Consider the following 27,039-nt stretch of genomic DNA (forward strand, 5'->3'; position numbering starts at 1 on the left):
AGCCCAGTGTTGAGTTACCATGGTTACCAACATGCTTGCTTTAGCTGGTCTGATGGCAATTTCTGCTATTCTAAAAAGAATATTCAGAACCGCGCCCCGAGAAGTACAATGTAGACTATGTTCTGTCTGCTACACAACTCTGCTCCCCTTCACAGCCTCTTACAGTCTCTGCGCCACTGAAAGTCCCCGAGCTAAGATCTCCTGTCCCTTTGTTCAGCTCTGCCTAGTCTGGGTTGGGATGATGCTTTCACCCAGAAAGGGGAACCTAGACCTGGAGAGGCTGCCCCCCGTCTATCTGGGAAGTTGGCATGCGCAGACACATCCCTGAGCACTGGGAGGGAAAGCCTTTGCTCCCTGCACTTGCCGACCACATGTTCTCAATGTAGCAAAGGTGACAGAGGGTGGGTGCCCTTCAGACCCTACACATGTCACGGGACTGGTCCTCAGGGGTGCTGGGATATGAGGCTTAAGTCCTTTGTAGCCATCCTGGCAAAAGAGAGAGCTTCGTCAGGGAGCTCCGTCAGGGAGCAACACACAGACTGTCAAACTGTTTGAGACACTGACTCTCGAAGAACTAAAATTTCCCCAAGAGCCTTGTCTCCGAGGAAGAGATTTCACACAATTCCTCCAACTTTCAGGAGAGACTGGAGTCCAGACGATGATCAGTCCATGGTGGGTGGGACCACGCCTTGAACAAGACTGCTTAGCTAAGCACATTGCCTGCCCTTTTCTTAAACCTGAACCTCATGTGAGCAACCCAAAGACAGACTTGAGGGATCACTGGATCCTTTTATTTGTTCTTCCCAGTGTGGCCACAATGAATAACCCTCGGTTTTCTGCTTTTCATTATTATCTGTCTTTAATTGGCATATTGAGGACAAATGGCCAGACCTAATTTGTTGCGGCTGCCAGGGCTCAGGCTTTGACTCCAATCTCTCTGGCCACATCACCATGTGATGAGCATTACTTTGTCCACCTGGGCCTGGGAGATACCGCTGGCAGAGGGACCATGGGATCACCTGGTTCTACATGTCTGAGGCTCTGAGTCAGGCTGTATATTTTTTGACCTTTTGGAGCCTGGAGTCTGAGAAGCCAAGGATGGACATTCAGGTACCCAGTGCCCGCATGACTGACCCCCAGTAATAACCCTGGATGCCAAGGATGGAGTGGGCTTTACGGGGGGGATCCATCCCCCTCCCCAACATTATCGCATACAGAGGCCAGGACCACAGCGACTCATGGATAACCAAGTCAGTGTCTTCCTCTCTGCCCAGTGTCACAGACAGTCAGGGTTCCTTCAGAGTGAAGGGCAGCTTAAATATATGTCATGTGTAATGTGGCACGACCAGGCACATGGTAACAGATCAATAGATGTCAGCGTGGAAAGTCCTGCCCGTAGGGCTGAGAGATAGCCCCATCAGTGAAGAGCTTGCCACACACACACAGACTTGAGGACCTGAGTCCGATCTCCAGTACCTAGGTGAAAAGCAGGGCCCAGAGGGGAGGGGAGTGACTGCAGCCCCCTGGTACCAGGAGCTGCAGGAGCTGCTAAGCTGGCAAAGCAAATGGAAATGTGTCCTGTAGGAGTCGTGGCCCTCTAATGGGAGGAGCTTGGGGAGAATTCAGAAGAGAAATGGCCTGTACCTAGCAGATGCCAGGCTAATGTGAAGGAAGGGTAGACTGATGTGCAGGGGCCTGGACAGGGCCTGGGAGTCTGGCTCCTCCGCAGGACATGCAGGCCCCGGACCTGCAGCTCACGGCAGGCTTCTTAGTACAGTGGAGTGCCCTGAGAAACCACGGATACTTTGGACGGGAAAGCAGCCCTGGCTCAGAGTATGTTCTCTGATCTTGAGAAACATCTGCCATGGGGCCCAGGGACATGGATTGCACAGTGGATTCTGTGTGTAAAGTGTTTGTGACACCTGTAAGAGCCAGGTATAGCAGGGCTCTCCTCACAGCGCCTCTGGCTCCTGCCTGCCACACATGGATGATTCTAGCTTTATTTTGAGCTCCTCCTTGTGGTTTAGCAGGGCTGAGTCAAAAGGTACCAGGAAGAACAAAGTAATGTCACAAACAGAACTGGGATGTTTACTAGGGCCTGGGAGCCACCTGCATACAGAGAAATCACGGGCTAGGGTGCTTGCCCAGCATCTGGAGGGCCCTTGAGTTCCATCCCTGGACCCCACTTACACACCAGTAAAACCAACAGACTCATTAGCTTTCTGCAGCCCTTTTGGCCCTACATGGGGGCAGCTGAGGTGCTTCACAAAACAAATGGAATAAATTGAATTTGTAAACTCAGTTTAAAATGTCGGAGGGAAATTTAATTACCAGGATTGATGGTGAGGTTGGTTTCATGGCTGAAGTTGGTCAAACATGAATCAAGGGCCCCTTCAAACACGATTTGAAAAGCCCCAGATGTATGCTAAATAAATAAATAAGATTCCCAAGTTGAATTTACTTAAGGAATTACCTTTGAAGATTAATCTTGATGGGGTCTATATTATATATTCTTGTCAGAGGAAGTTGATTATTCTGTGTGTGTGGTGCATGTGTGTGTGTGTGTGTGTGTGTGTGTGTGTGTGTGCTTAGCAGCTTCCTGGGAGAAAAAAACAAGCTTGATGGGGTAACAGTCAACTCGAGGCAGGTGGTCAGAGCCAGGAAACCAGGGGACCAAAGGCCAAGTGGAGCTGGGATGGCAACTTTGATCCTTTAATGCCCTCCTTTCCAGGCTCCATCTCCTATACTCTGCACCAGCAAGAGTTGATTTAGCTACAGGTGTGAGGTGAGGCGGCACCTGGCAGAGAGGACCTGTAGGCTTGGAGGGCAATGTTCACCTTTGTTCCAGGCCCACACCTGCCTGGGGACCTTCCAGAGAGGAACTGAGGTCCCCGTGACAGCCCAAAGTATCCTGGTGTTTGCTCTAAGGAGGACCCTTGTAGTTTGGGTCACTTTCCATTCTGGTTAGTGAACATCTACGGCAGTGAGAAGGTGTGGGGCAGGTCCAATGTACCTGCACAGAGGGCAACGCATGGCTGTTCTCGTGAATTGAGTTAGTAAAGGTACCCACTCTGGAGGAAGAGAAGCAGGAGCCATTCCCTGGATCTGACTTATACATCAGCAGCCCAGCTCCTCAGGGAAGCTGGATGCCATTAGAAATTGGATTCAGTGCCAAGAAATGCCATGTGCTGCTAGGATGGGGACCCAATGGCAAGTGGTTAAATGGTGGCTCAGCAGGCAGGAAGGAAAGGGTGCAGAAAAGAGGCCTCCCCAGGGAGAAGCCAGCCAGGCCCTGGAGGGTTAACTTGTTTATGGGCACCCCGAGAAAGGTCAAGTGGCCACTTCCTCCCCAGAAGCAGCTCCAGAACTCAGCATGGGGACATTCTGAGCCAGAGGTTACTCCGGCTGCTGTGGTGGCATCCCCAGACAGGGCTCCAGTCCTGGTTCCAGCCTGGCTGCCCATGTGCCTATCCAAGGTTCCCGGGGCAGTAGCTGGAAGTCCTGAGGATGGAAGCCCCAGCAGGGGTAGGCTCTAACAGTTTGCCCAGGGACACCTCAGGGGGTGCTGGCGGGACAGAGTCCACTTATCTCCCCAGCCTGATTCATGACTGGTGGTACCCGCCCCTTGTTTCACTCTAGGCTCCTGGAAGGGAGGGGGTCCGGGGAGAAAGGGCGGTACCAGGGTAGGTCTGCTCTGGGGGCGGGGGGGTCTTACAAGGCCAGCCACTGCACTGAGCATCCATGACGTCACATTGCAGACCAAGAGCCATTGTGGCCAGGGCTGGAATGGAGGCCCTGCAATACCCCTGACACAAAGAATGAGAAATCCTAATAATCTTGCCCAACCATCTTTTCCTCCTAGAAATGGAAATGGAGGAAAGAAGGGGGCTGTTTACTTAGGATGTCTACTGAGTAAAGTGGATGTCAGCACTCCCTCCACACAGGTCCCATTCCCTTCTTCCCTTCCTCTAACTCAGCCTGCCGAAGAGAACTGCGGGGTCCTTCTCTCAAAGACAAGCGTCACCTTGAAGGCCCCATGCCAAAAGACACAGACCTGCAGAAAAACTTCAGATACATCTTCACTTAAGGGCAGGAGGCTTAAATCCAGCAAACAAACAAGAGAAGCCAGAGCTGCGTTTGCAACAGAAACGCAAGGGTTTGCACAGTCCTGGGTGCAGACTTGGCTCAAGGCTCCATCTAGTGGTCGTGATAGAGAGCTGCAGCTTGGGCCAGGCACCAAGGCAACGCTCAGAGGTTTTCCATTAGCCCATCACCTCCATCAGACCCTCCTCCATCAGACCTATCACCTCCATCAGAATCAGCCGTGCCAGACCCCCACTTTCATCAGATCTTTACCTCTATAACGCCCTCCTCCATGAGTCCCTCACCTCCATTAGATATTTCCATTTCCAACAGACCTCGTTCCACCATACCCTCTACCACAAACAGACCTTCCATCAGACCCTGACCTCCATCAGATCTCTACTGTGTTCCATTCACACCCTGAGACCCCGTGTCAGGCAGGGCCACAGTGAGTATGCCCAGGAACTTGGACAGAACCACAGAAGGTAAAGGATGACCACTTTGGGAAGCTCCACCACCATCTGGGCATCTCAGGTACATTCAGAAACCCACACGGCCTTCCTCCCCTGATGTGGGATTCCCTTCTGTATGCTGTTAATATGTTTTATTGCCATTGGTAAATAAAGAAGTTGCTTTTGGCCAATGGCTTAACAGAATATAGCCAGGTTGGAAAAGATATATAGAGAGAGTAGACGGAGTCAGAGAAACGCCTTGTAGTCACGGGAGGAGACAAACACTGGAACTTTGCCCAGTAAGCCACAGTCACATGGAGATACACAGAATAATGGAAATGGCTTAAGATGTAAGAGCTAGCTAGAAATATGCTTGAGCTATTGGCCAAACCATTTAGCAATTAATATAGTTTCTGTGTGGTTATTTCGGCTCTGGGCAGCTGGGAAGCAAACAAGCAGCTTCCAACTACACTTCCCTCTCCCCCAGGAGGCAGGGGGGAGGCCAATGGATTTGACAGCAGGTGAGTTTGTTTCCAATTCCGTGTGCCTCGTTTAACTGATGTCCGTGTCCTCAGCTGTAATGGGAGAGCCTCACCGCCTGGATGCCCTGGTGAGTGCTGAGTGAGAAAACCCCCGCAGTCTCTGCCACCAACAGGAGACCTGACTGCTTGTGTGTGGACTAATGTCTCCAAGAGCTCTGAAGCCTGAAGTCAGTCGGGAGTGACATCTGTATCAGGGACATTCCTTCTACTTCAGCACTATTTGGCTTGAATCCCTTTAACTGAACCACCCCAAAACAATGTGTTTGAAGGACGTGTTTATAAGGAATGTGAGCACACGAGCCTCCCTCCTCCTGAGAGTTCCTTGACTTGATTGAATGCACGGTGCATTCATGGGGAGTTTCTTCAGCTAGGCTGTGAATAGGTACAGCAAGGATTCTGTCCCATACATCCACACAAGAACACAGACACAACAAAAACTCCTAGGTTATAGGGATGAATGGTGGGTGGATGGACGGACGGACGGACGGACGGACGGACGGACGGACGGGTGGGTGGGTGGGTGGGTGGGTGGGATAGGATGAATGGCTGAGGATATGGGTGGATATGTGAAAAAGTGATTGGTAGCTGGGTGGGTGGGTAGACGATATTGGACAACTTTCAATATATCACGTCTCTCTGATCACTTGCTATTGGCCCCATTTTCTACTGATCTACTAAGTATCCCCCCCCCCAACACAACTGTGTACTCTGCGAAGGTTGGGTACTTCTGCCCTTCTTACCCTCTTGTCTGAAGAACTGAGCTCAGGGTCTGGTGGACTGTGACTGCTCAGGCAGCATTCACCAAAGAATACAGAATACACCAGGAGTGAGTGAGGAGGAGGAGGCCGAGTTTCCCTCTTTATGGGAAGCACAGACAACAGGACATGGCCTGTTGACGGAGACCGCAGGAAAACCGAAGGTGAAACATGAAAGAAAAATTTAAACTCCAAAGAGCAGCCGGGTCCTGGGCTCGGTAACTGGGTTTTCTCAGATCCTAACGTTTTCTCAAGAACAGCCAGTGGAAGGTGATGAGATGAAATCCAAACCAATGGCTGAGACTTTGGGGAGCCCCAACAACTCCCTGGAGTGTCTGGTACAGAACCATCTGGCCCTTGGGGGTACTGAGGGAGACTTATCACAGCAATTACGCCACATGGGAAGCAACACAGCCAGTCACACTTCAGTGCAGGAGAAATTTATTGCTCCAAATCAGCTAGCCACACAGATTCCTGATCATCATTCTTAATCCCAGAATATGCAATAAATCAAAATATCCATTCCCCTAAATACTCTGTGTGACAACCACACTTGACAGAATTAAGCATATCAATTAAAGGCTAAGACCCCATTGTAATGCTAACCTCACTATTGCCCTAGGTGTTAACTAACCAATTCTGGTCTTTTAAATCAACAAAGCAGAGAGCCTGTTCACCTGGTACATACCTCCCCATCCCTTCCCTGTTTTCCTGTGGTGTGCTGGGTAAATCACCCCTTCCCCGCCATGGCATTCCATGATAAATGGCTATGGGTGTACTTGGACACATGGAAGAGTGGTGCATACATATCACATGATTATCACTCAGAAAGCTTCCCATATTCGTCTAGGACGTCTTGGGTCACTGCAGAAGTGAAAGGCGTGTGCTGAGGAGAGCATAGAGCGTCTGCATACGGACAATGACAGTGGAGAATCTACCAGATGGGTTTATTCATGAAGGAGCATCAAAGGCACTGTCAAATGTCTGTGAAGATGTGACGTGTCAGGCAATTGTTGGTGAGCAAGGGCCCCGTGGACAGCTTGAAAGTCAAAGCTGGGAAGGCTGTGCCAGTCGCTTGGGTAATGGAGGGGCCGGGTTTGTGCTAGGCTTGAGGGTGAAGGCCACTCCAGCGCTCTGTTCACATATTCAGCAGACCTGTCACTGGCCTGGTGGGTGCGGCTCTGCATCTTCAGCCTCTTGGCGGAAGACAGAGGTCGTTGTCATCATGGGGGCTCATCCCCAAGGGCTGACACAGCACTGCCCATAGTGGAGTCCTGCCAATGCTTGATGAATTAATCACTGGACCTTATTTACAGTGTGCCCTGTGTGAGGAAGGAGGTCACAGGATCAGTCTATAGGAGAGAGAGGAGAAGTTCAAAGAGGGGTCCATCCCCGGGCTCCACAGCCATAGATCCACCAACCATAGATCAAAGCATTCTTTAAAAAAAAAAAAGTCTCTGGGTCTAGTGGGATGGTTCAATGAGGAAAGGAACTTGGCACCAAGCGCCAGAAGATGGGAATTCAATCCTGGGGCCCACTGGGTGGAAAAAGAAAACCAATTCCTGTAAGTTGTCATCTGATCCCCGATCTTACACTCAGATAAATTAATTAAAAAAATTAACTTGTCTGTTCCAGATATGGACAGATTTTTCTGGGCATCACTAAAGAGCACAGTGTGGCGACCTGTCACATCTGCAGTGTGTGAGCTATCTTAGTTGATCTAGAGGCGGTTTGAAGCTATAGGAAGCTGTGTGTGGACTATGTGCAGATACTGCTCTCTGTGGGAGCACACTATTCTCCCCGCCCCAGGGAAAAAAACAAAACAAAACAAAACACACACACAAAAAAAACGGCCGACTGACAGGTTGGACAGCCTCACAGTGGAAGGCCTTTGAGTTGAATGCTAGCCAGAGCATTGTAGTGTCAGTGGATCCAGCTGCACTCCCGGGACGTGCAGGACTGTCCCAGAGAACACAAGACCTTCATGGATGAGGCTGGGGACCATCCTAGCCAAGATTCAGGGTGGGTACCAGGATTGCTGTACTGCCTCTGGCATCCTGAGACTATGCTGTAAATGGCAGAGCTCTTTGCTGACCGCAAATGGTCCCTGCTCCCTCTCTCATTGCTCTCAGCTGCTTTGGGGAGTGAGAAGTGTCAGTTAGGGATCACACAGCATCTACCCCTAGCCCAGCCCACTCTACCATCTCCACAGGTGATGGATGCAGGGTGAAGCGTTAGACGTGCTCACGCTTACCCATCTCCTGACAGCTGGGTCTCCTACTGAGCGAACACCTGGTAGCTGAAGTCATCGGTCTGGATTCTGAGACTGTATTTGCCCCTCATTCTCTGGTAATGCAAGATCAGAAGGGTCGTAGCCCCTGCCACCACAGTAAATGCAGCCACCACAATGATAACGATGTAACGGGTCCCCAGGCCTGGCTTTGTATATGCAGGTTCACCTGTGGGTGAAGACAGGCGCAGGGTAAGAGAGGGAGGGGCCGTGTCAGGGGAAGCATGTGCCTGTGGCTGGCACCTGGCCCAGCAACTGTGAAGCTGGTAGGAGGTAAAAGATGTGCTTAGATCGCAGGCGGCCGCTGGATTTGAGGTGTTCAATCACTACTTCTGGACAGCGCGCTCTGAATTTGGTCTGAGGCCCCTCGAGGCAACGCCCTGTGTGTACCTGTGGGTCAGTGAGGGAGGGAGGGGCCCTCATCCCAAGAGAGCAGCTCAGCCCACAAGTATGCAAGGAGAAGCGTCTGTCCACAGGTAGGACTGTGCAGAGCCTTTGGGCCCCTCACAGCTGGAGAGCCAGCTATCTCCTCATGCGGAGACACAGCTGAGCCGGTATACCACCTACATCAGAGAGCAGCACCCATCCAAGGCCAGAGTAGCAGCCAAAAGTCCAGGAGAGCGTAGACCCCAAAGAATGGAGAAAAAAAATCTCTAATGAGTGCTTGTGTACTGTGTCCACAGCAGCATTGCTTATAATAGGTGAAGTGGGGGCACAGCCCCAGTGTCTACCACCTTGTGAATGAATGGGCTGACTGTAACCAAAACACACAATGGAGTTTCTTTCTGTTTGTTTGATTTTGGGTTTTTGCCTGTTTATTTGGTTTTTGAGGTACAGTCTCACACTGTAGCGTGTGCCGGGCTGGAATTCACTATGTCACCTCAGTCTCAGCAATCCTCCTGCCTTAGCCTTCCATGAGATAGGACTATGGGTATGAGCCCCACTATGTCCAGCTTATACAATGGAATATTATCAAGCCACAGAAAGGAATAGAGCTCTGTTGTCACATGCCACCTAAGAGATGGTATGTAAGGGGTAGCAGAGGACCATGGTTAATGAGACCCATTCATCAGAACTCTCTAGAACAGACAAACCAGAGACAGAGAGAAGACTGAGGGTTCTGGGGCCTAGGGAAGAGGCTGGAGAGGGGCAAGGAGTAGGCTGCTAAAGGGTCCAGAATTGTTTGGGGTGCACAGCACAGAGATGAAGAGGCCATTCTCTCCAACTGCTGTGCCACGTACCACTCCATTCTCTTTCATTGGGGCCACCTAATGCTGGGTGAACGCCATCCAGGCCTTTAAATATCCATACTGTCAATACTGTCAGGTTTGGGAGAGATGGCTCAGAAGGTAAGCATCCTTGCTGTGTAGGCGTGAAGACCTAACCAAATTCCCAGAAGCCACACAAAGGCTACAGACCTGAAATCCTAGTCTTGTGGGCATGGAGGCAGGAGGATGGCTGGGGTTGGCTGCCCTCATAGCTCTAGGATAAGTAAGCCACCTTGCCTCAAGAGACTAAGGTAGAAAGTGAAGGACCAGGACACCAATGCCCTCCTCTGGAGTCACACACACATACACACACACACACACACACACACACACACACACACACCTCACATTGTAGGGAAAGGATTCAAGTCACCAACCAGCCCCTGGCCCATAAGTGCTTTGTGGATGAGTGTGACACACTGTCAAGGACATCCAAGCAGAGATCATGAATGTGCCCCAGTCACCCCCATCCCCTCCACCTCCAGCATTCCTGAAAGGTCTGGTTAGGAAAGAACCTGGGTTGTCTGTATGACTCAGATCCCATTCCCCTTCCCCACGTGACTTCCATGTCCCACAGTGAACACCGTGTTGTCTTCTAGGATGTAGCCTAAGGGATGCTGCTGTCAGCACAGTTGCCCTACAGTGGTCCTGGGTTTCCAGCTTAGCTACCTAGACAAAAAGCTTCAACCAGACAACCTTGTTTGGGCATGCTGGGGTAAAGTACCATTCTCTAACTATAACTGGGAAATGTCCCCAGAAATGTGGGTCCCCATGCCTGGTCAGGCATCTTCCCGGGGATACAGGGGAGCTGGCACCAGAATCCAGCCTCCAAGGGTCAAGAAGGGGCTCTTCTCAGCACATCTGGGGAATCTGCATTGAGGATGCTGAAGAGACAGGAGACTGGCCCCATTGGCACTGTGGGACAGACTGTGACAGACCAGAGTGTCAGCCCTTGAGAGCAAGGAGTCCTTGTCCTGGTGCTGCCTGGCCAGTCTGGTCCTTATCACTAGTAGCCATGCCACTAAGTCAGCATGGCTCAGAGTGGGACCTGCAGGCCAGGCTGTTCCATGACTGGGGCCACAGTAGGCCAAGTCTGCAATGGAGAGCAAACTCTCAGAAATGCTTGTACAACTGGACACACAATGTCCCCTGGCATGTGAGGCCCCAAACATCACAGTATGACCTGTGCGGGTCTTGCAGTCAGACCCTGTCTGTCCATGGAGCAGGGAGAAATGTTCTAAGAGCAGAGAACACTGAGCAGATAAAAGACTTAACAGAAGAGCGGAAATGGAGACCAACAGCAAAGCCCCCAGCACACGCATGACCAACCCATACCGGCCTCCCACCCGGCAAATGTGTAGTTAGTTCTCAAACAATAGGAATAAATCCCTCCCACCTCGCACGTGGCTCCACACACAGCGGAAGCAAGTCCTCCCAGTGCACATATGACCCACACAGAGCGGAAGCAAGCCCTCCCAGTGCACATATGACCCACACAGAGCGGAAGCAAGCCCTCCCAGTGCACATATGACCCACACTGAGCGGAAGCAAGCCATCTTGGTACTTGGAATCCCGCTCAGACACTGCAGAAGTGCCCAGCAGCCTGGGTAATGGCCCTGGACATTTGCACATTCCCCAGTCATCCCACACTACCCATGGCTCAGCAATGCAAACTAAGCAGGTTGAATAGTTAACTAGAGAAGCCGTGGCCACAGGAGAGTCCCAAACGGGATTAAGAGCAGACAGCACATATTCAGGATAAAGACGGCTGTGTTTCCCCTATGACTGTCAACACGTGATATGCGTGGAAGTTTGTCCTCTATGTCATGTGATCTAGTATAAAAAGATACATTCAAGCCCAAATCCAAGAACTTCAGGACTCCTCTGGAAACAGGGCCATTGTAGGGGGACTAGTGATGAGGCCACACTGGAGGATCTGGGCCCTCACACAGTAGAACCAGTATCTAGAACTGCAGTATAGCTGGGGAACCCCAAAATGGGCCACAGCACATGGGACCTGGATGAGGCTGGAGGGATGCTTGGCTGCAGGTCTCAGAGGAGCAGGGCCTGACCACACCCCTGTCTCAGGCTGTTTCTGACTCTCAGACTGTGAGAGGATACAACTCTGTGGTCATACGTCACCCATTCCAAGGTGTTTTGTCACCATGGCTCAGGCTACTTGTGCACACATAGGCCAGAGTGGTGATGGTGGTGGTGGAGCCCTTTCTGCAGAGTTGGTCCCGACCCTTTGACAAAGATAAGCAGGAGGATGCTGAGCAGCCCGGCTCTGCCTCCAAGGCCCAGGTCCAGGCATGTGAACAGATCAGATCCAGCCATGTGAACACATACATCCTCCCTGATCTCAAGGTGAGTTTCAGGCTTCCGTGAAGGGGAAGTGATGGTGGCAGTGGGGATAGAGACCAGAGCCTGTGGGAACACATCAGCCTGCCGCTCCTTGTCCCTGCAGCTCCTCCACTCCTGCAGCAGAGCAGCCCTTACCAATCGCAAGTGCCATGTGTGGAGCGTGGCTTTCACACCCATTCGTCTGAGAATGTTATGGAAATAAAAGCTACAGAACAACAAGAAAGCATGGTGAGCAGGAGGACGGTTGAGCTTTGAAGACATATCAGTCACACCCTTGTGGCAATGCTCTCTGCACAGGTCCAGTGTAGATCTCTGCTTGTTACAAAAGGCAACAACCAAGTCTTACCCAGAAGTGCCTGTCGGCCATGGTCTGCCTGAAGTAGGAAATATCTTAATTTCCCAGTGGGAAAATGAGGAATGAGAGGTGTTGTGCCCAGCATCCCAAGAGTATTATCATCAGCCAGATTTTAAATTTAAGGAGCCTCACACATTAGGGACTTTCAAAGGACTTGTATTTCATGTTAGATACAACTCCAGGAGGTAGGCAGAGCAATCTGCTATAACTACAATCTTACAAAAGAAAACCAGGGTCCCTGACACATAATGGATGGAGGAAGAAAGAGAGGAATGTCTGTCTGTCTGTCTGTCTGTATACATGTATGGTGACCAGATGGTAGATAGACTGATGAATCGATAATGGGTAGATGGATAGATGGATGTGTGGATGGATGGATTAGTGAAAGTTAAATGCATGCATGAATGGCATCTAGATGGATACATTGGTGAATGATAAATGGATGGTAGCTGGATGGATCGATGGAAGAAAGATGATGAACAGAGGATGCGTGGATGGATAGACATGATAGAGTCAATAGTATTGTGAAGACCGCACAGCTCACGCATCAGCCTATGATCAAACTCAAGTCTACTAACCCCAAGTCCAGTGTCTCTCACATCCTATTGACATTTCTCCTGACATCTATGAATGAATGGAGAGGCTACATTCTATTGATGAGAGCATGTGATTTAAATATGCTCTTTCATCTTGAGGCCCCAGGTTGACCAGTTCTCTACAGCAATTAAAGAGGATAATGAGTGGAGAAAAGGCATTTGGTTCTAGAACCTCAGCCAGCAGTTGCTTGAGGACCCCCCACCTAGGTCCCAGGACACAGGCCATCAATCATTTGTGGAGACTCACCTGGGTCTCAGAACCTAGGTCAGCAACCATTTGTGAACACCACCTGGGTCTAAAACAATTTGAGTTAGTGGGCTAGGGGTGTTCCCTGGCAACTGTGCCCAAGGTTTTAGTTCCCCAATGCTTAAATGAAAAACATCAGTTGAGACACACTAGCCAGGACCTGCCTGCTGAATTCCTTGCTCTCTTACCTGAAACCCAGCTCCCACCCTCAGCCTGGATCCCAAGAGCTGTTATGCAGGAAAATACAGAAAGGCACAAGACTAGGAGGGAAAATTAACAAAAAGAAAACCAATCAGGATTAGGCTGAGCAACGAGAAAAGCTTAAATATCTTTCTGGCATGAAGATGGGCTGCCCAAGGGACAAGGAAGAAGGAAGTAGCCAGGGGTAGCACTGGATGTCCCTTGAGGAGTGTCCCCTGGAGTTGTCAGTGCTTTCTTTCCCCCTCACTGGCCAGAGCTGACCTCCCCAGCTGCACTCAGTTGCCAAGGAGGGTGGAGGCTGTGGTTTTTACTCCAGGCAACCACGTGCCAGCCAAAGTCTGAAAATTCTCTTACTATAGAAAAGAGGCAGGATTGGAGGCATCTAGAAACTTCTGTCTTAGTACCCACATCATGTAAATTCCATAGTTTTTCCAAATAATTAGATCGTATGAGGGGAGAAACGTGTTTGGAAAATTTGATCCTGAAAATACATGGATATAATCATCTGGTAGAGGGTACTGAAGTGTCCTTTTGGTTTATCTTCTAAATTAAACAGCTTTTTCATGTGGTTTTACAATTACACGTGTGTGCACACATGAGTATATGCATGCACGCGAACGCGCACACACACTTGCAGCTGTCTATTTGCAGCTTGGGCCCTCCCTATTTGTATCCCCTGAACATATTTACTCAGGGTCAAAGACCTCCTGTCCTCAGCTTCCTGGGACTCAGGTCACAGCACCCGACAAACTCAGTGCTCTGAGCCTCTGAAATCTGGGACTCTTCCCCACAACATGGCCACAGAAGTAGATCCCATCTCTCAGGTGGCCAAGAGGAACAAATCCTGTTCAATATGTGACAATCTTAACCCCACACAGTCTTGCAAGGGTCCTGAGGAGTATTTTAGCCGCTGTTGTGAGTCCTGTAAAAAAAATCTTTAAAGTCCCCTATTTCTAACAGGCCCTCTGCACACTAGGCAGCTGGGATCATTTCTTCGCCTTTGAAACCCAGAGCCGGAGGACTCACCTTCAGAGCAATGGAGAGGCCCCCAGGACATCTGGTGCTCAGCTTCACTGCTTCTCAGCAGCCGGAAGTCGTTGCAGCTCTGTTTTTGACAAGAGAAAGTTCACAGTCGACCCATGGTAGCCCTATTTCTGAGGACTGTACGGATCCAGGTCTATACTGGGGCATGCTCCTCAGTGAGTGTCAGGGGGAGTCAACTGTGTTGGCAGGAAGACCTACTATGTGAGAAAGGGGAATGACTGAATTATCTGGCCCCGTGTCTCTTATCCACAGCCTGCTAACGGCCAAAGGCTTGTCACTTGGAAAAATTCCAGAGTCTCTGCCACCCTCAGAGATGGGTACAGTAGCAAGCATGTCTCCCAAAGGAAGAACGCATATAATCTGGGTAAACGAGAATGCAAAGTATTCCTAAGCTCCATGTAAAAGCTGCACACAAGGAAAGAAAAATCTACTAGAGTTGCTGATAGCTGGCGATGTTCTAGTCATATTGCTCATACGATATTAAGATAATGTTTTACACCTAGCTTCAATGTCCCTGGAGGGGAAGCCTGCCACAGCTGATTGGGGTAGAGCTGGGTGACATGACTGGTTAGTTTTGTTGTCAGCTTGACACACCTGGGAAGAGAGAATCCTACAAAAGACTTGCCTTGATTGGACTGGCCTGTGGGGATGTGTGTGGGGACAATTCCTTCATTGCTATTTGATGTAGGAAGACCCGGCCCACCGTGGGCGGTGCCACTCCTAGGTCGGAGCAAGCCAGGGGGAAGAAGCTAGTAAGGAGCATGTGCCATCATTATTGTTTCAAACTCCTGAGTTGGCTTCTCTTGATGATAGGCTATAATTTATAAGCTAAAATAAACCTTTTCCTCCCCAAGTTGCTCTAGGTCATGGGTTTCCCCCCAAGGAGGAAGGAGCCAGCACTTACTATCCTGCATGAGTTCCTGGGGTTCTCCATACACACTCGCAGCTTGCAGTGCAGGTAGACGATGGAATTATTGACGAAAGAGAAGATTCTCAGCTTGAACTGGGCCTTGCTGGAGTTGCCATTCTGGATCACACTGGTGTAGGTGTTGGGGACTGGGCAGCTGAGGGAGGGAGGGAACATGGCTCCTTAAGTCAGCTGCTCCCCTGGCTGCTGCTCAGGCATGGCTCTTGTGAACCTCTGCCCCTCACAGGTACCCTACAACCTCCTGAAAGTCTCAGGTGCTGCTGCTCCATCTGGCCCCAAACCCAGGCCACATCAGCATTTGCCTGGAAATTCCAAGGGGTTCAAAGTAGGCAACGGGGCTGGGCAAGGTGATGTGGCTCTACCTGTTATTGATGAAGCCAAAGGTGACAGGGTCCCTGGCGTTGCTGGAGGGGGTGGCCCAGCACTCGGTCAACACCACCTTAAGGCTGCTCTTCTGTCTGTGGAGCCCCACTTCAATCTTGATCTCATCACTGGCAGACACACTGTAATTCTGAGGTATGGGAGAATCTCCCATGAACAGCTGCATCTCAGTGACGAAGTTCCCAGTGCCGTGGAGGTCTTTGATGATGGTGTAGACCCTGTGGGGAGAGGTGAGCTGAGGCTTGCTTTCTGAAGTCCTTTCTTCTCGTTCCTCCCCACTAAAGGTGATTCTGGGGAGGCACGGAAGCCAAGGAAGAAGCCCGGTGAGGGGAGGTGATGCATGCACAGCTGACTACAAGTAAGAAGCCAGATGCCTCTCTGTGTGGGCGGTTGCCCTCGAGAGAGGGCTACCATGGCAGGGGCTGTAGTCTGAGGAGCTGGAGGCTACTCCTTAGAAGTTGTTCTGCCTAGCGGATGGGAAAGCATCTCTAGTTAATCCTACAAAGGACTTGGGCAGAGATGGGGGCAAGATGGCAGTTGTGTAGGCAGACTCAAGAAAGCCCTCGGAGGAGAGACACCCTGGAGAGCCTTCAAGCAAAGGTACCAGAGGGAGCCCAGGTTATATCTAGGCCAGGAAGCCTCCTACTCACCCCCACTGCGGGGTGTAGCCTGAGGAGGTCAGAAGGTCATTGCGGAAGGCACAGTGGATGGGACTGAGGATCTGCAGGTGGTGGATGACGCCCTCTGGGGACAGGTCGTTCTTCAGTGTGGTCGTCACCACTGTGCTGGTCATGTTCTGAGCATAAACAGAGGGGATGTTAGTGATTCCCTGGGTCTCCGTGTGCCCCAGTTCCAACTGCAGCTATATTCCAGGTACTGGAGGGTTATCCCTAGAAGTGTGATGGCCCTGACAAGTGTCCCCTGATGTCACCTGCTAGAGATTTTCATGTCGGGCATTGGTTCCTACCTATAGCCCCCATCCTACTCACCCAAAGGAGGCCAATCTATCAATTATGTTTATGCCGTCATATATGTGCAGCTGTGTCTTTGAGTCAACCCGTGTCTTACCATGTCACACCATATCTAATCAGGTTCCCTTTTCTCCCAGCATTCCCCAAACCCAGCTGGACTGAACTGTCAATGAGACATTTGGCTTAGAAAACAGAGGTGACCCTAAGCCTCTATCTGCTGGCTCCTGCATCCTGTCCCTCCGAGAGGCACTGACACACTGGGGCCTGGCACACAGGGAACACTTGAGCATGTGGTACAGATACTGATCTTACTGCTGGTGTCCTAACGGATGCTCTTCAGACACAGCAGCTCACAAGGGGCTGCTGGGGGTGTGTAGGGCCCCTGTGGTGGCTGCTCATCTGTAAGCACCTAGGAGGCTTTAGAAAGGGGGAGCCTAGCTGGGCAGTGGTGGTGCATGCCTATGCCTTTAATCCCAGCTCTTGGAAGGCAAAGGCAGGGGGATTCTGTGAGTTTGAGGCCAGCCTGGTCTACAAGAGTTAGTTTTAGGACAGCTAGGACTGTTACACAGAAAAACTCTGTCTCAAAAAACAAACAAACTAACAAAAATATTAACCAAAAGGCAAACAAACAACAACAACAATAACAAAAGAAAGCGGAGCCTAGATGGAGTAAGTTAGGGCATGGGGGGGGGCCTTGAAGGAGCACTTGGATCTTAGCAAATGTGCTCGCTCGCGCTCTCTCCTCTCCCCCTCCCTCTTTCCTTCATTCTCTTCTTCAATCTCCCACCCCCTCTTCCTCCCCTCTTTCTTCCTTCCTCCCCCATCTCTTTCTTCCCCCTTTCCCTCCCCTATCTTTCTCTCTTCTCTCCCTCTCTCCCCCATTTTCTGCCCCCCATTCCATTTACGGACACCATGACGTGTGCAGCTTTGCAGCATCATGCTCTCCTACCCAGAGCAACGGAGCCAACCAACCATGGGCTGAAACCTCTGAGTGTGAGCCAAGTCCGCCTTTCCCTCCCTGAAGTTGACTTATCTCAGACACGTTGTCACAGTGTCAGAAATATGTCTAACACACATGCATACATATACATACATGTGCACACAGATGTATTCAACACACACATAAACACGCACATTCATGCACGCACATGTTCCCACATGATTCCTTGACTTTCTCTCCTTTCCTACCTTCCCTTCCCATCCTGCTTGTGCAGAGGGTACTTTAAACCCTGACTCCAGCCAACCCCGGGGCCCTGTGCACCAGAAGAATTCTGCAATGTGAGGCATGCATCTCTTCAGGATTCCAGTGTACCGACTGTGACGGCATGGGCCTGTCTGACTTCCTCTCCTGGGTTCTCTCACTTAGAAGTCAGAGGTCCAGGAGCGAAGACCCTGGCTGGCTGCCCTACCAGGTGCAAACCCTCCCCACCCTGACGTTTCTCCAGGTGGCTTGAAACCATATGCACTCACACTCTGCACGAGGGTCCCGCACTGGCCCCAGCCAGCCACCAGGAACACATGTGTGCTGTTGCTATTGCTGACGTTGCAGGAGGGCTCCCCCAGGTACAGGGAGGCCTCGGGTATGGCCTCCTGCTGCAGGAAGCGTTTCTGGATGGTAATGACTACCATCTCGATCTCGCAGGACACTCCAACCGCGTCGGTCAGGTTCAGCCGCAGGGGCGGGTCCTGGGGCACGGAGCTGGCATCTGGCACAGGGTCACCTCTGGTTCCTGCTGGGGTAGGGGGCCGCTCTGGGCCTGGGGTCTGGATTGTGTTGCTAGAAGAGCCACCTGAAGGTTCCAAGGAGACAAAGGCTCAGGGTGAGTCTGTTTGGGGCTGAGGGGACAGGGCAGGCCTCTGAGGCCCTATACTGTACTCTAAAGCAGCCATACCCAGGAGGTGCCTGTTCCAGTCATAGTGTCCCCACACTTTGCACAGATCAGGCTACTGGGCTTCCATTGGTCCTCAAGAACCATGGATGTGCTAAGCGTGAATGAGTGTGGTGATCCCACAAGTATCCAGTAAATGAACAGCTGACAGATCTATCGGACTATCCACGGGAACGGTAAACATACATACACTCCACCTGGACTAACCCATTTCTGCAGAGCTACGAGGACATCTGTCCTTTGGAGAAGTCACGGTCAATTCTGTAGAAATCTTGTGAAATCATGGCATTTCTCCCTTCTATAATATCCCAGCAGCCTATAAACCTGATTTTTCCTGTAGGGCAACTGGATACCTCACCCCCACCATGAAGCCATAGTGTGAAAGAATTCAGTCAAATCCTTGCTCTCACAGCCAAAATCTACATAGAAATAGTCCCCAACAAACTTCCTTTATTGACAGTAGTCACTGATAAGAAAGGAGCCTGATACAGGAGGTTATAATATGTCTGCCCTAACAGCAGCCTCAGGAAGGTGTGATCTACTGGTTTCCTGCTGTGACTTAACAGGCTACTAATATTCTGTATTTACCCTTCACCTTGGTTTCAACTAACATAGGATCATAGCTCAGGAAATTAACTGTTTATACAGGAAAAAGGCCTGAGTCGCTAAAAGTAGCTTCAAAGAGAAAAAATCCTCACCTGGGCAGCCTGCTGGAGTCGCACTTGGAATTTTAAGTGCACAGGTTTGGCAGAGGAAAGAAAGGCATTTTAGGTCAGGGAGAGAGAGAGTGTGCACCTAAGAAGCCTTCGAAGATCCCTTCGCTTCATGTTCTTCCAGTAACGTATATCTTTTCCACCACATTTATAATCATTTAAAGTGTTACAGATTGCTCTTCCTCCGGCCACAGCAGCTCTCACCCCAGGAGATCCTATTGCCCTCTCCAGATAACAAACTGCTTAAGTAAGTGCCTCATGAGGCTGAGACAGCCTGCTTCTCCCCGGTCTCCACAAAGGTTTCAGTTTGTGTAGGCGTACAGACAAGTTAGCAATTCCATAGGCGGTAACAATAGTATCAAACATGCATTTTCACAGAGTTTCAATAAACTGGTGGATCCGGCAAGTAGGCACTTTATATCTCAGAGGGGGCGTGACTGTGAAGTTCCCCTGCGTTTGGGAGCACAGCCATGGTAGCTATACTAACCTGTGAGTTTGATTTGCATTAGCATCTGGCAGGTTGAGTTAAAATGGTCTCTTCTGGAGATGCTGCTTTTTACTCCAGCAGGATGCCCAGGTAAGAATTTTTTTCTCTGAAGCTAGTTTTGGCAACTCAGGCCTTTTTCCTGTATAAACAGTTAATTTCCTGAGCTATGATCCTATGTTAGTTGAAACCAAGGTGAAGGGTAAATACAGAATATTAGTAGCCTATTAAGTCAGAGCAGGAGACCAATAGATCACACCTTCCTGAGGCTGCTGTTAGGGCAGACATATTATAACCTCCTGTATCAGGCTCCTTTCTTATCAGTGACTACTGTCAATAAAGGAAGTTTGTGGGGGACTATTTCTATGTAGATTTTGGCTGGGAGAACAAGGACTTGACTGAATTCTTTTACACCATGGCTTCATGGTGTGGGGTGAGGTATCCAGTTGCCCTACAGGAAAAATCAGGTTCATAGGCTGCTGGGATACTGTAGAAGGGAGAAATGCTGTGATTTCACAAGATTTCTACAGAATTGACAGTGACTTCTAAGGGCAGATGTCCTTGTAGCTCTGCAAAAACAGGTTCCTCCAAGTGGAGTGTACATACACACTGCCCGTGGAGAGTCCAATAGATCTGTCGGCTGTACATGTACTGCATAATACCTGTGGGCTCACCACAAATGAGCAAATAACCCGTCCCCAAGGTCCTGAGGTTTATCTCCAAACAGAGTCCTAAGTTGTCCTCTCAGGAGTCTGTGCCCCTTGCTCCAGCCTTGGCCTCCTTCCTGTCCCAAAGCTCACAGTTTTGCAATGTCCAGGGATCTCTGGAAAGATCTCCCATGGAAATGTCACCCACATTCCTGGGCAGCATGCTTTTCTGTGCCACCCACTTCTGTAGACTCCCAAGTTTCAGCCAGTCTCTATCGCATGATTGGACCCCACTAGCAGGTGCTGACTTAGTTGGCCCTGATGACAGCTCCAACACGACTTGACCTTTTCTGTACTGTTTTCCCCAGGCCCAGTAGGTCCCCTGCACAGAGACTGTCACTCACACAGGTGGCTGTCTCCCTCCATGGACATATATGAAAGAAGAGGGAGAGCCAGGCATACACACACACACACACACACACACACTCACATGCACACACACACATACGCACATGCATGCACGCACACATACGCACATGCATGAACACACACATACAAACACATATACACGCACACACACATGCACACACGCATTCACATACACATATGCACACAAGCATGCACACACATACACGCACACATTCACACACACATACACACATATGCATGCACGCATGCACACACACATGCACGCACGCATGCACACACACATATACGCACACATATAGAAAACTTGTCCAGGTCATAAACATTGAGCTGACTTCATTTGCACAAAGGACCCCTTCTCTTAGAAATGAGAGTTCTTAAGAGAGAAGATGATGGGATAGCACTCCAGAAAAGGCTATAAAACTTACCATCGCAGGAGCTTCCAGAATATTCCACATGTGAGTCAGGTCCTCCTCCATCACAGCTACACGTGAAAGATCCGAAGGTGTTTCTGCACATCCCAGGCTCACAGTCATCCTCCCTCATCTCACACTCATCGAAGTCTGAAAAGCATTGAGAGGAGAGCAGGAGCCATGGCAGGCTGTAAGTGGCTCTGGGGTGGGCCGTGTCATCAGCAGCATATATCAGCTACAGGCAACTGGGACGGTGCATATCAGGAGGCAGAGTGGATATCCAGAGAGCAGGCCTCATGAATGTGGCCAGCTCAGGACAGTCCAGGAGACTCAGTGTGGGTGGGAACTGCCATGGAAGTGGAGAGCCAGGGCTAACCTGGAAGAATCCAGCCCTGAGACAGGAAAGGGGTTTCTGCAGAGCTGCACCCCCTCCAGCCCAGGAGACCTGAGCAGCAAAGCACTGAGCCCAGCGGCCTGCTACACCCCTCCTCCTGCACTTTCCATCTTTCTGCCCATTTGGTCAGTCTGTCCTGCAAAAGGGTGATAGGAACCAAAACGCAGAACAAGGACCACAGACCATGGGGCTTCAGGGTTATGGGTTTCCTTCCGGTCTTTATCAAGCAGACTCCAGGGCCAAGGCTTGGCTCAGTGGCAGCACATTTACCATGCATACATATGTCCACATATATACTCATACACATGTACATACACACATGTGCCTACTCAGCACAGGCACAAGCATGTGTGCATACTCACACACGACACCCTGTTGTAACTCAGCATGTGATTTTCCAGCAACTTCCTCCTCAGCAAACCCCATTCATGGGCAACAATGGCCCATGGTGTGGACAGAACTCAGCGTACTTCTTACCCCAGACTATTGGTTATTTCCAATTACTTTGCTTTTGAAGGTACTCTGATGACAGCTATCTATGGTCTGAACTGAGGTCCCTTCTCCCAGGACAAAGTCTCAGAATCAACTGCGAAGTCAATGAGCAAGAGATACTGTGAACTGTTGATACCCATCACTGCCTTGGTTTCCAAAAGGGTGAGAAAATTCTACCCCACCAGCCTGCTCCGCAGATTCCACAGCCCCTGCCCTCCCACCATGCTTTGTCAGGGCCCATGCTCATATCAGAGGGAATCTGGGAGCTGGCTTGTTTTGTAACTTAGTTTTATGTATAGTATTTTTTTTCTTTTTATCCATTTCGTGGTGATCATGTGTCAATGACCTATATACTCCTTTGCGGTTTTGTCTGCTATCATCTTTGCGCACTGACCTCTCAGGCTCGGTCTTCATCAGTTCTGTGTGAACTCACTCTGTACTAAGGCTGTTAATTCTTCACTAGTTGATGAGAAGTTTTTTCTCATCGCTTCTACAAGAGCAGCTTTGTTCTGCTTGACAGGAAGGTTGGTCTTTTTAGGTCACTCACACCTAGCAGTCTTTTCCCCCTGAAAACCTGGCTTGGCTTACAGAATTCTCACTCTCCAAATGAAAAGAGACATTCAATTTTAAAGTCTTTACTAAAATCAAAGCATAAAATCATCTAGGGCCAGGCGTGTGGCACACACTTTTAATCCTAGCACTTCGGAGGCAGAGGCAGGTGGATCTCTGTGAATGTGAGGCCAGCCTGGTCTACACAGTGAGTTCCAGGACAGCCAGGACTACTCAGTGAGACTCTGACTAAATGAAATAAAGGATCTGTTTATGGGCCATGTAGCATCTATCTTCACCCCCGAGGAGGGAAGAGTCCAAATGGCCTTCCTCCCCTCGCTTTCTTCACTGGTAATTTTGCTAAGATCTCCATAGTAACTTCCTGGACAATCCGGTTGCTCAGAAGGACCCTCTTGTTCCCAGCCCACCAAAGCACAGGTGACAGGTGAGGGATGCCTCTGAGACTTGAAGGTTCAACCCTTTGATTTTTAACAATAATCTCCGTAGCAATAAGACAGAAAAGTCCCCATTTACATCAGCCAGCTCTTAGAAAGCTCCACGAGGAGGCCCAGAGCACATTTTCCAAACCCAGAGCCTTCATGCTGACTTCACGCTGCCTCTGCCTCCAGAACTGGGGCAGAGCAGGGTCGAGCTCAGCCCCTGCGTACCTTGTATGAAGGTTCTGCCTTTGTCCACCTCCAGCACCGATGTGTTCTGCAGCGCCGCGAGGAAGGCGGCGGACACCTCCCTGACATCCAGGTCTGCCATTATTAGCAAATTAAACTCCAGCACGACGCTGCCGTTCGTGATGTTGACGATGTCCACCTGGATCCTACCTGCATCCATGTGCTGACACAGAGGGGCTGGTAAGGAGTCCCGCACCTGAGAGAAACAGGCTATGTGAGAAGAGCTGCCTACTGAGGTCCCAGGCCGTTTGCACTGGTGCTCTGTCTGGCTGTAGGAGAGGCTTGTGGCAAGGAGGTCCAGGCCCCAGATCAGTTCTTGGTCTCTTTAAGCCCAGGACAAATGCCTGCAGGTATTGATGATGCCCTGAGGATCTCTCTCTCCCTACATGGAGCAGACAGCTGCAGAGAGGTGTCTTTGTGTGGAATAGGGGGCAATACTAGCAGGACCCCACCCTCATGAGCCTGCAACACAAAAGTTCCCAGTAGCAGTTAACAGTTGGCTGCTCTTAGCTCAGGGGTAGGAGCAGTGGGGGCTGGGTGAGTAGTCCTGAGGAAGACCACCTACTCCGTTTGTTTTTCTATGTTCCTTTGCCTCGAATGCTTCAGAACATTCCCCCTCTCTTCTTCCTCTCCACTTGCTACAGGCCACTTCTGAATGAGTTTCTCCAGCAGCCCTAACAGGACACCCAGTTCCTGCCTCCGAAGGGCTTGCTCTTGTCCTCTGTCCTTTAGAGCAGGGTCACATGTCACAGACCACGTGATTCTAATCCAGCCCAACATAGTCAAAGACATGTGCCCTTATCATGAGCCTCAACGATTCACGTGTTTCAAATTATCCCTGGAAAGGACATAGCCAGGGACTGTCAGAGAAACCCATTTGGGGCGGGCGGTACCCCAAGGCATCAGCTCCTGGCCTCACTTTCCCTCCTCAAGGCCAACCAAGGCAGAGAGTTCCATAATCCCACATTATAAGCTGCCAACCCCAGCCCAGCTGCTTTTAGCGGGGGGAGGGGGGAGGGCTCAGTCAGCAGCTGTGCTTCTCTTACAGTTTCCTGCTCCTCACCCCACCCACCCAGATATGCAGAGCCGCGGCAGCAATGGGTTAATGCCACCACTTCAAAGTGGTGAAGCTCCAGCCCCTGTTAGGTTGTTAGGAAGCAATGAGCCATTAGCCCTCCACCTCCAAAGCTGGTCTTGGTATCCCACCCATGTATATGGCTGCACAATTATTTTCTGTCTGGAGACACGAGACAAATAAACCAACTTACGCCCAAAAATGGGCCAAGGAGGAAACAGTTTTAAAAAGGAAAGACCGATCTAGAAACTTGTAGTGGAACTGCCGTAGTTGGCCGCCAGAGTGGGGAAGGGGCTCAGCATCTGTTGCTTGATGTTACATAAAGCCATGATTTGCTAAAGAGGGGTGTTGTGCCTCCTAAGCCACCCTACCACAGACTCTTGGGTCCAGGCACTGGGAGAGTTGGAAATTCCAGAATATGGAAGGCAGGGCTTCAGATCCTGTGGAGCTAGATTGGAACAGCTCCTGAGGTTAAATGGTCAATGCTACCAGAGAGTAGCACCCATTGGCTTCTGGATATACCAGCCTGTTGTCACAACCACCACTAGGTGGCACTGTCCAACCCACCCTTAAACCGTAAACTCCCTGACTATGGAAAAGCTAAAAGAAGGTTGAAATTCCTCTAGGTAAATGAGATCACTAGATTATGGTAAGTGCATTCTCTCTCCTTTAGAACATGATGCAATCTAGCGCTGGGGCTGTAGTGCAGTGGGTGGAGTGTTGCCTGGCATATGTGAAGCCTTGGGCTCCATCCCCAATACCGTATAAACCAGGTCTGGGGTGCACAGCCATCAAAGAAATAGGGTGCAAATGCACAGGTCAATGTGGATGAACCTGGAACACATTAACTAAGTGACAGAAACAACATGTCACCTAATCTTGCCCACATACATGAGCATCCAATTGGCAGGTCCAAAGAAGCAAAGTAGCAGCCCAGGGGCTGGGGGATGGGCAGAGGGAGAATAAGTTGGAATGAGTTCAGGGTCTCCACACTAAGGGTAATGAAACGTTCTGGAATTAGATGGTGGTGGCAGCTACAGATTTTTTTTGCAAACAGTATAAATCACTGAGTTTTACACTTAAATTTTTCATGGTATTTTAAAAGGAGCTAAATTTTTAAATAGTCATTTGTGTGTGTGTGTGTGTGTGTGTGTGTTTGTGCATGTGTTCAGTGCACACATATTACAGGGAACTAAACCTATGGCCTGGAGCATTCTAGGTAAACATTGCAATACACTTTAGCTTTCTGCTTTTTAAATTTTGAAGCTGGGTCTCACTAAGTCATCCAGGCTGGCCTTGAGCTCCCTCTGTAGCCCACACAGGCTTTGAACTTGCAGCCCACCCTGCCTCAGCTTCCTGAGTTGCCAGGATTATAGGCCTGCACCACCTAAGCCATGTTTAAACACTCTGATAAAAACAGAGATTTCTGCTCTGCAGGGTGCCTGAGGAAAGGTATGGCTTCTGCCTCCAGGCCTCGGTCGTCGTACGGTTCAGGATGCTCAAACCTGCTGGAGTCTGGCTCAGCTTCCTCCAGAAGCAGGGAGTCGACAAGACCCATGTGTCTTATTTCTAGTTGGAAACATCTAGCATCTCGCTCCCACCCTGACTCCTTCCTTTTGCCCCCGGGGGAAGCAGGACTGACTGCCCCAACTCACCGTCCTGAAGAATAGCTGTACCAAGTCTCGATGTTCCCTGCTGCTGGCATTTCGGAAGGATTCTGAATACCGGATGTTTGCTATCCGGACTTCCCCGGCAAGTTTCCGGGCCACTGCAGGATGTAGCATGCATTAGGTCACAGAGTGTCATTTTAGTGTCCCTGTTGATTGCATGAGTAGCAAGGCTGACCTGGCCCCAAAGAAGGGATAGCGACTGCTGGCCACAGACACGGCCCACCAGGCTCCAAAGGATGTGAGAGAGTGAGCAGCGGGCCTCCCTCGAGGCTTCACTGCGAGTCATGCAGTGGCTAGCAAACCAGGACAGTTGAGAGGGAGCAGGCACCATGAGGCAATCGGACTCACAGTGTAAACCTGGACATCACAGCCTCCGCCCGGAGCCCATGCCTCATGGGGGCTTTGTTTAGGCAGCGCCTTTCCCACCCCATACTCGTGTCTCTCTGGTCTAACTTTGGCCCAGCCTGTTCTCTGTGAGTCTCTACTCTCTGGAGTGTCTAGGAGCAAATGGAGCATGAGCATAGTCTGGAATGTTCCCCAGTCAAGTCCTGGCTTCTGACACAGCCCCTTACTGAATGTCTGTGGCCTGACTGCTTCATGTAAGGGGCCTGGGGCATCAGATGAAAACAATGGCATTCTTCCCCTGATGACTTCAAGGCCACCTCCCAAGAGAATCTCACTCAGTCCTAAGACAAACCGTAAAGCCAGCCCACTATGCATTGCTGATGAGCCTCACGCCTTGTATCCCTGGAGGACAATTGCTGTCATTGAACCCAAAGGCCAGAACCATGCCCAGTGTTGCATGCAACCTGATGTAAGAGGCATGGAGGCATGACAGAACATGCAGACACGGGACTTGTCTGAAGGTGCAGGGCACCATGTACAGCCCCTCCCTTCCAGGGTGAGGGAGACCTTTGGGGGTCTCCTGGCTTGGCTCAGACTCAGGGGTTTCCCTGCTGGGCCATCCAAACATGAGCTGTTCTTACTGCGCCCCAATAGGACATCTTAGGCATCACCAAGGAATGTACCCCCAACCTGAGAGACACAGCCCCCAGTATGTGGGAAGCTCCCTGAGATGTGAAGTCTCCTTACAGAATCACACACGTAGAAAGCCATGTGCTGGG

General features: G+C 50.4%; 1 protein-coding gene across 1 annotated transcript in view; it reads right to left on the bottom strand.

The window, feature by feature from the left end:
- Positions 1-6,869: 6,869 nt before the first annotated feature.
- The window catches only part of Umodl1 (uromodulin like 1), a 52,792-nt gene continuing 32,622 nt past the window's right edge, over positions 6,870-27,039 (bottom strand). Inside the window, exons 13-22 of the mRNA XM_038343550.1 lie at positions 25,901-26,013; positions 23,153-23,366; positions 21,065-21,199; positions 17,948-18,267; positions 16,157-16,302; positions 15,488-15,724; positions 15,102-15,261; positions 14,180-14,258; positions 8,087-8,291; positions 6,870-7,154 (exon numbers count right to left, since the gene is read on the bottom strand). Of these exons, the coding sequence (XP_038199478.1) occupies positions 8,110-8,291; positions 14,180-14,258; positions 15,102-15,261; positions 15,488-15,724; positions 16,157-16,302; positions 17,948-18,267; positions 21,065-21,199; positions 23,153-23,366; positions 25,901-26,013 (1,586 nt within the window). The 3' untranslated portion in view covers positions 6,870-7,154; positions 8,087-8,109. The remainder of the gene's footprint in view (positions 7,155-8,086; positions 8,292-14,179; positions 14,259-15,101; positions 15,262-15,487; positions 15,725-16,156; positions 16,303-17,947; positions 18,268-21,064; positions 21,200-23,152; positions 23,367-25,900; positions 26,014-27,039) is intronic.

This window comes from Arvicola amphibius, chromosome 9, assembly GCF_903992535.2.
Source record: "Arvicola amphibius chromosome 9, mArvAmp1.2, whole genome shotgun sequence".
Taxonomy (NCBI): Eukaryota; Metazoa; Chordata; class Mammalia; order Rodentia; family Cricetidae; genus Arvicola; species Arvicola amphibius.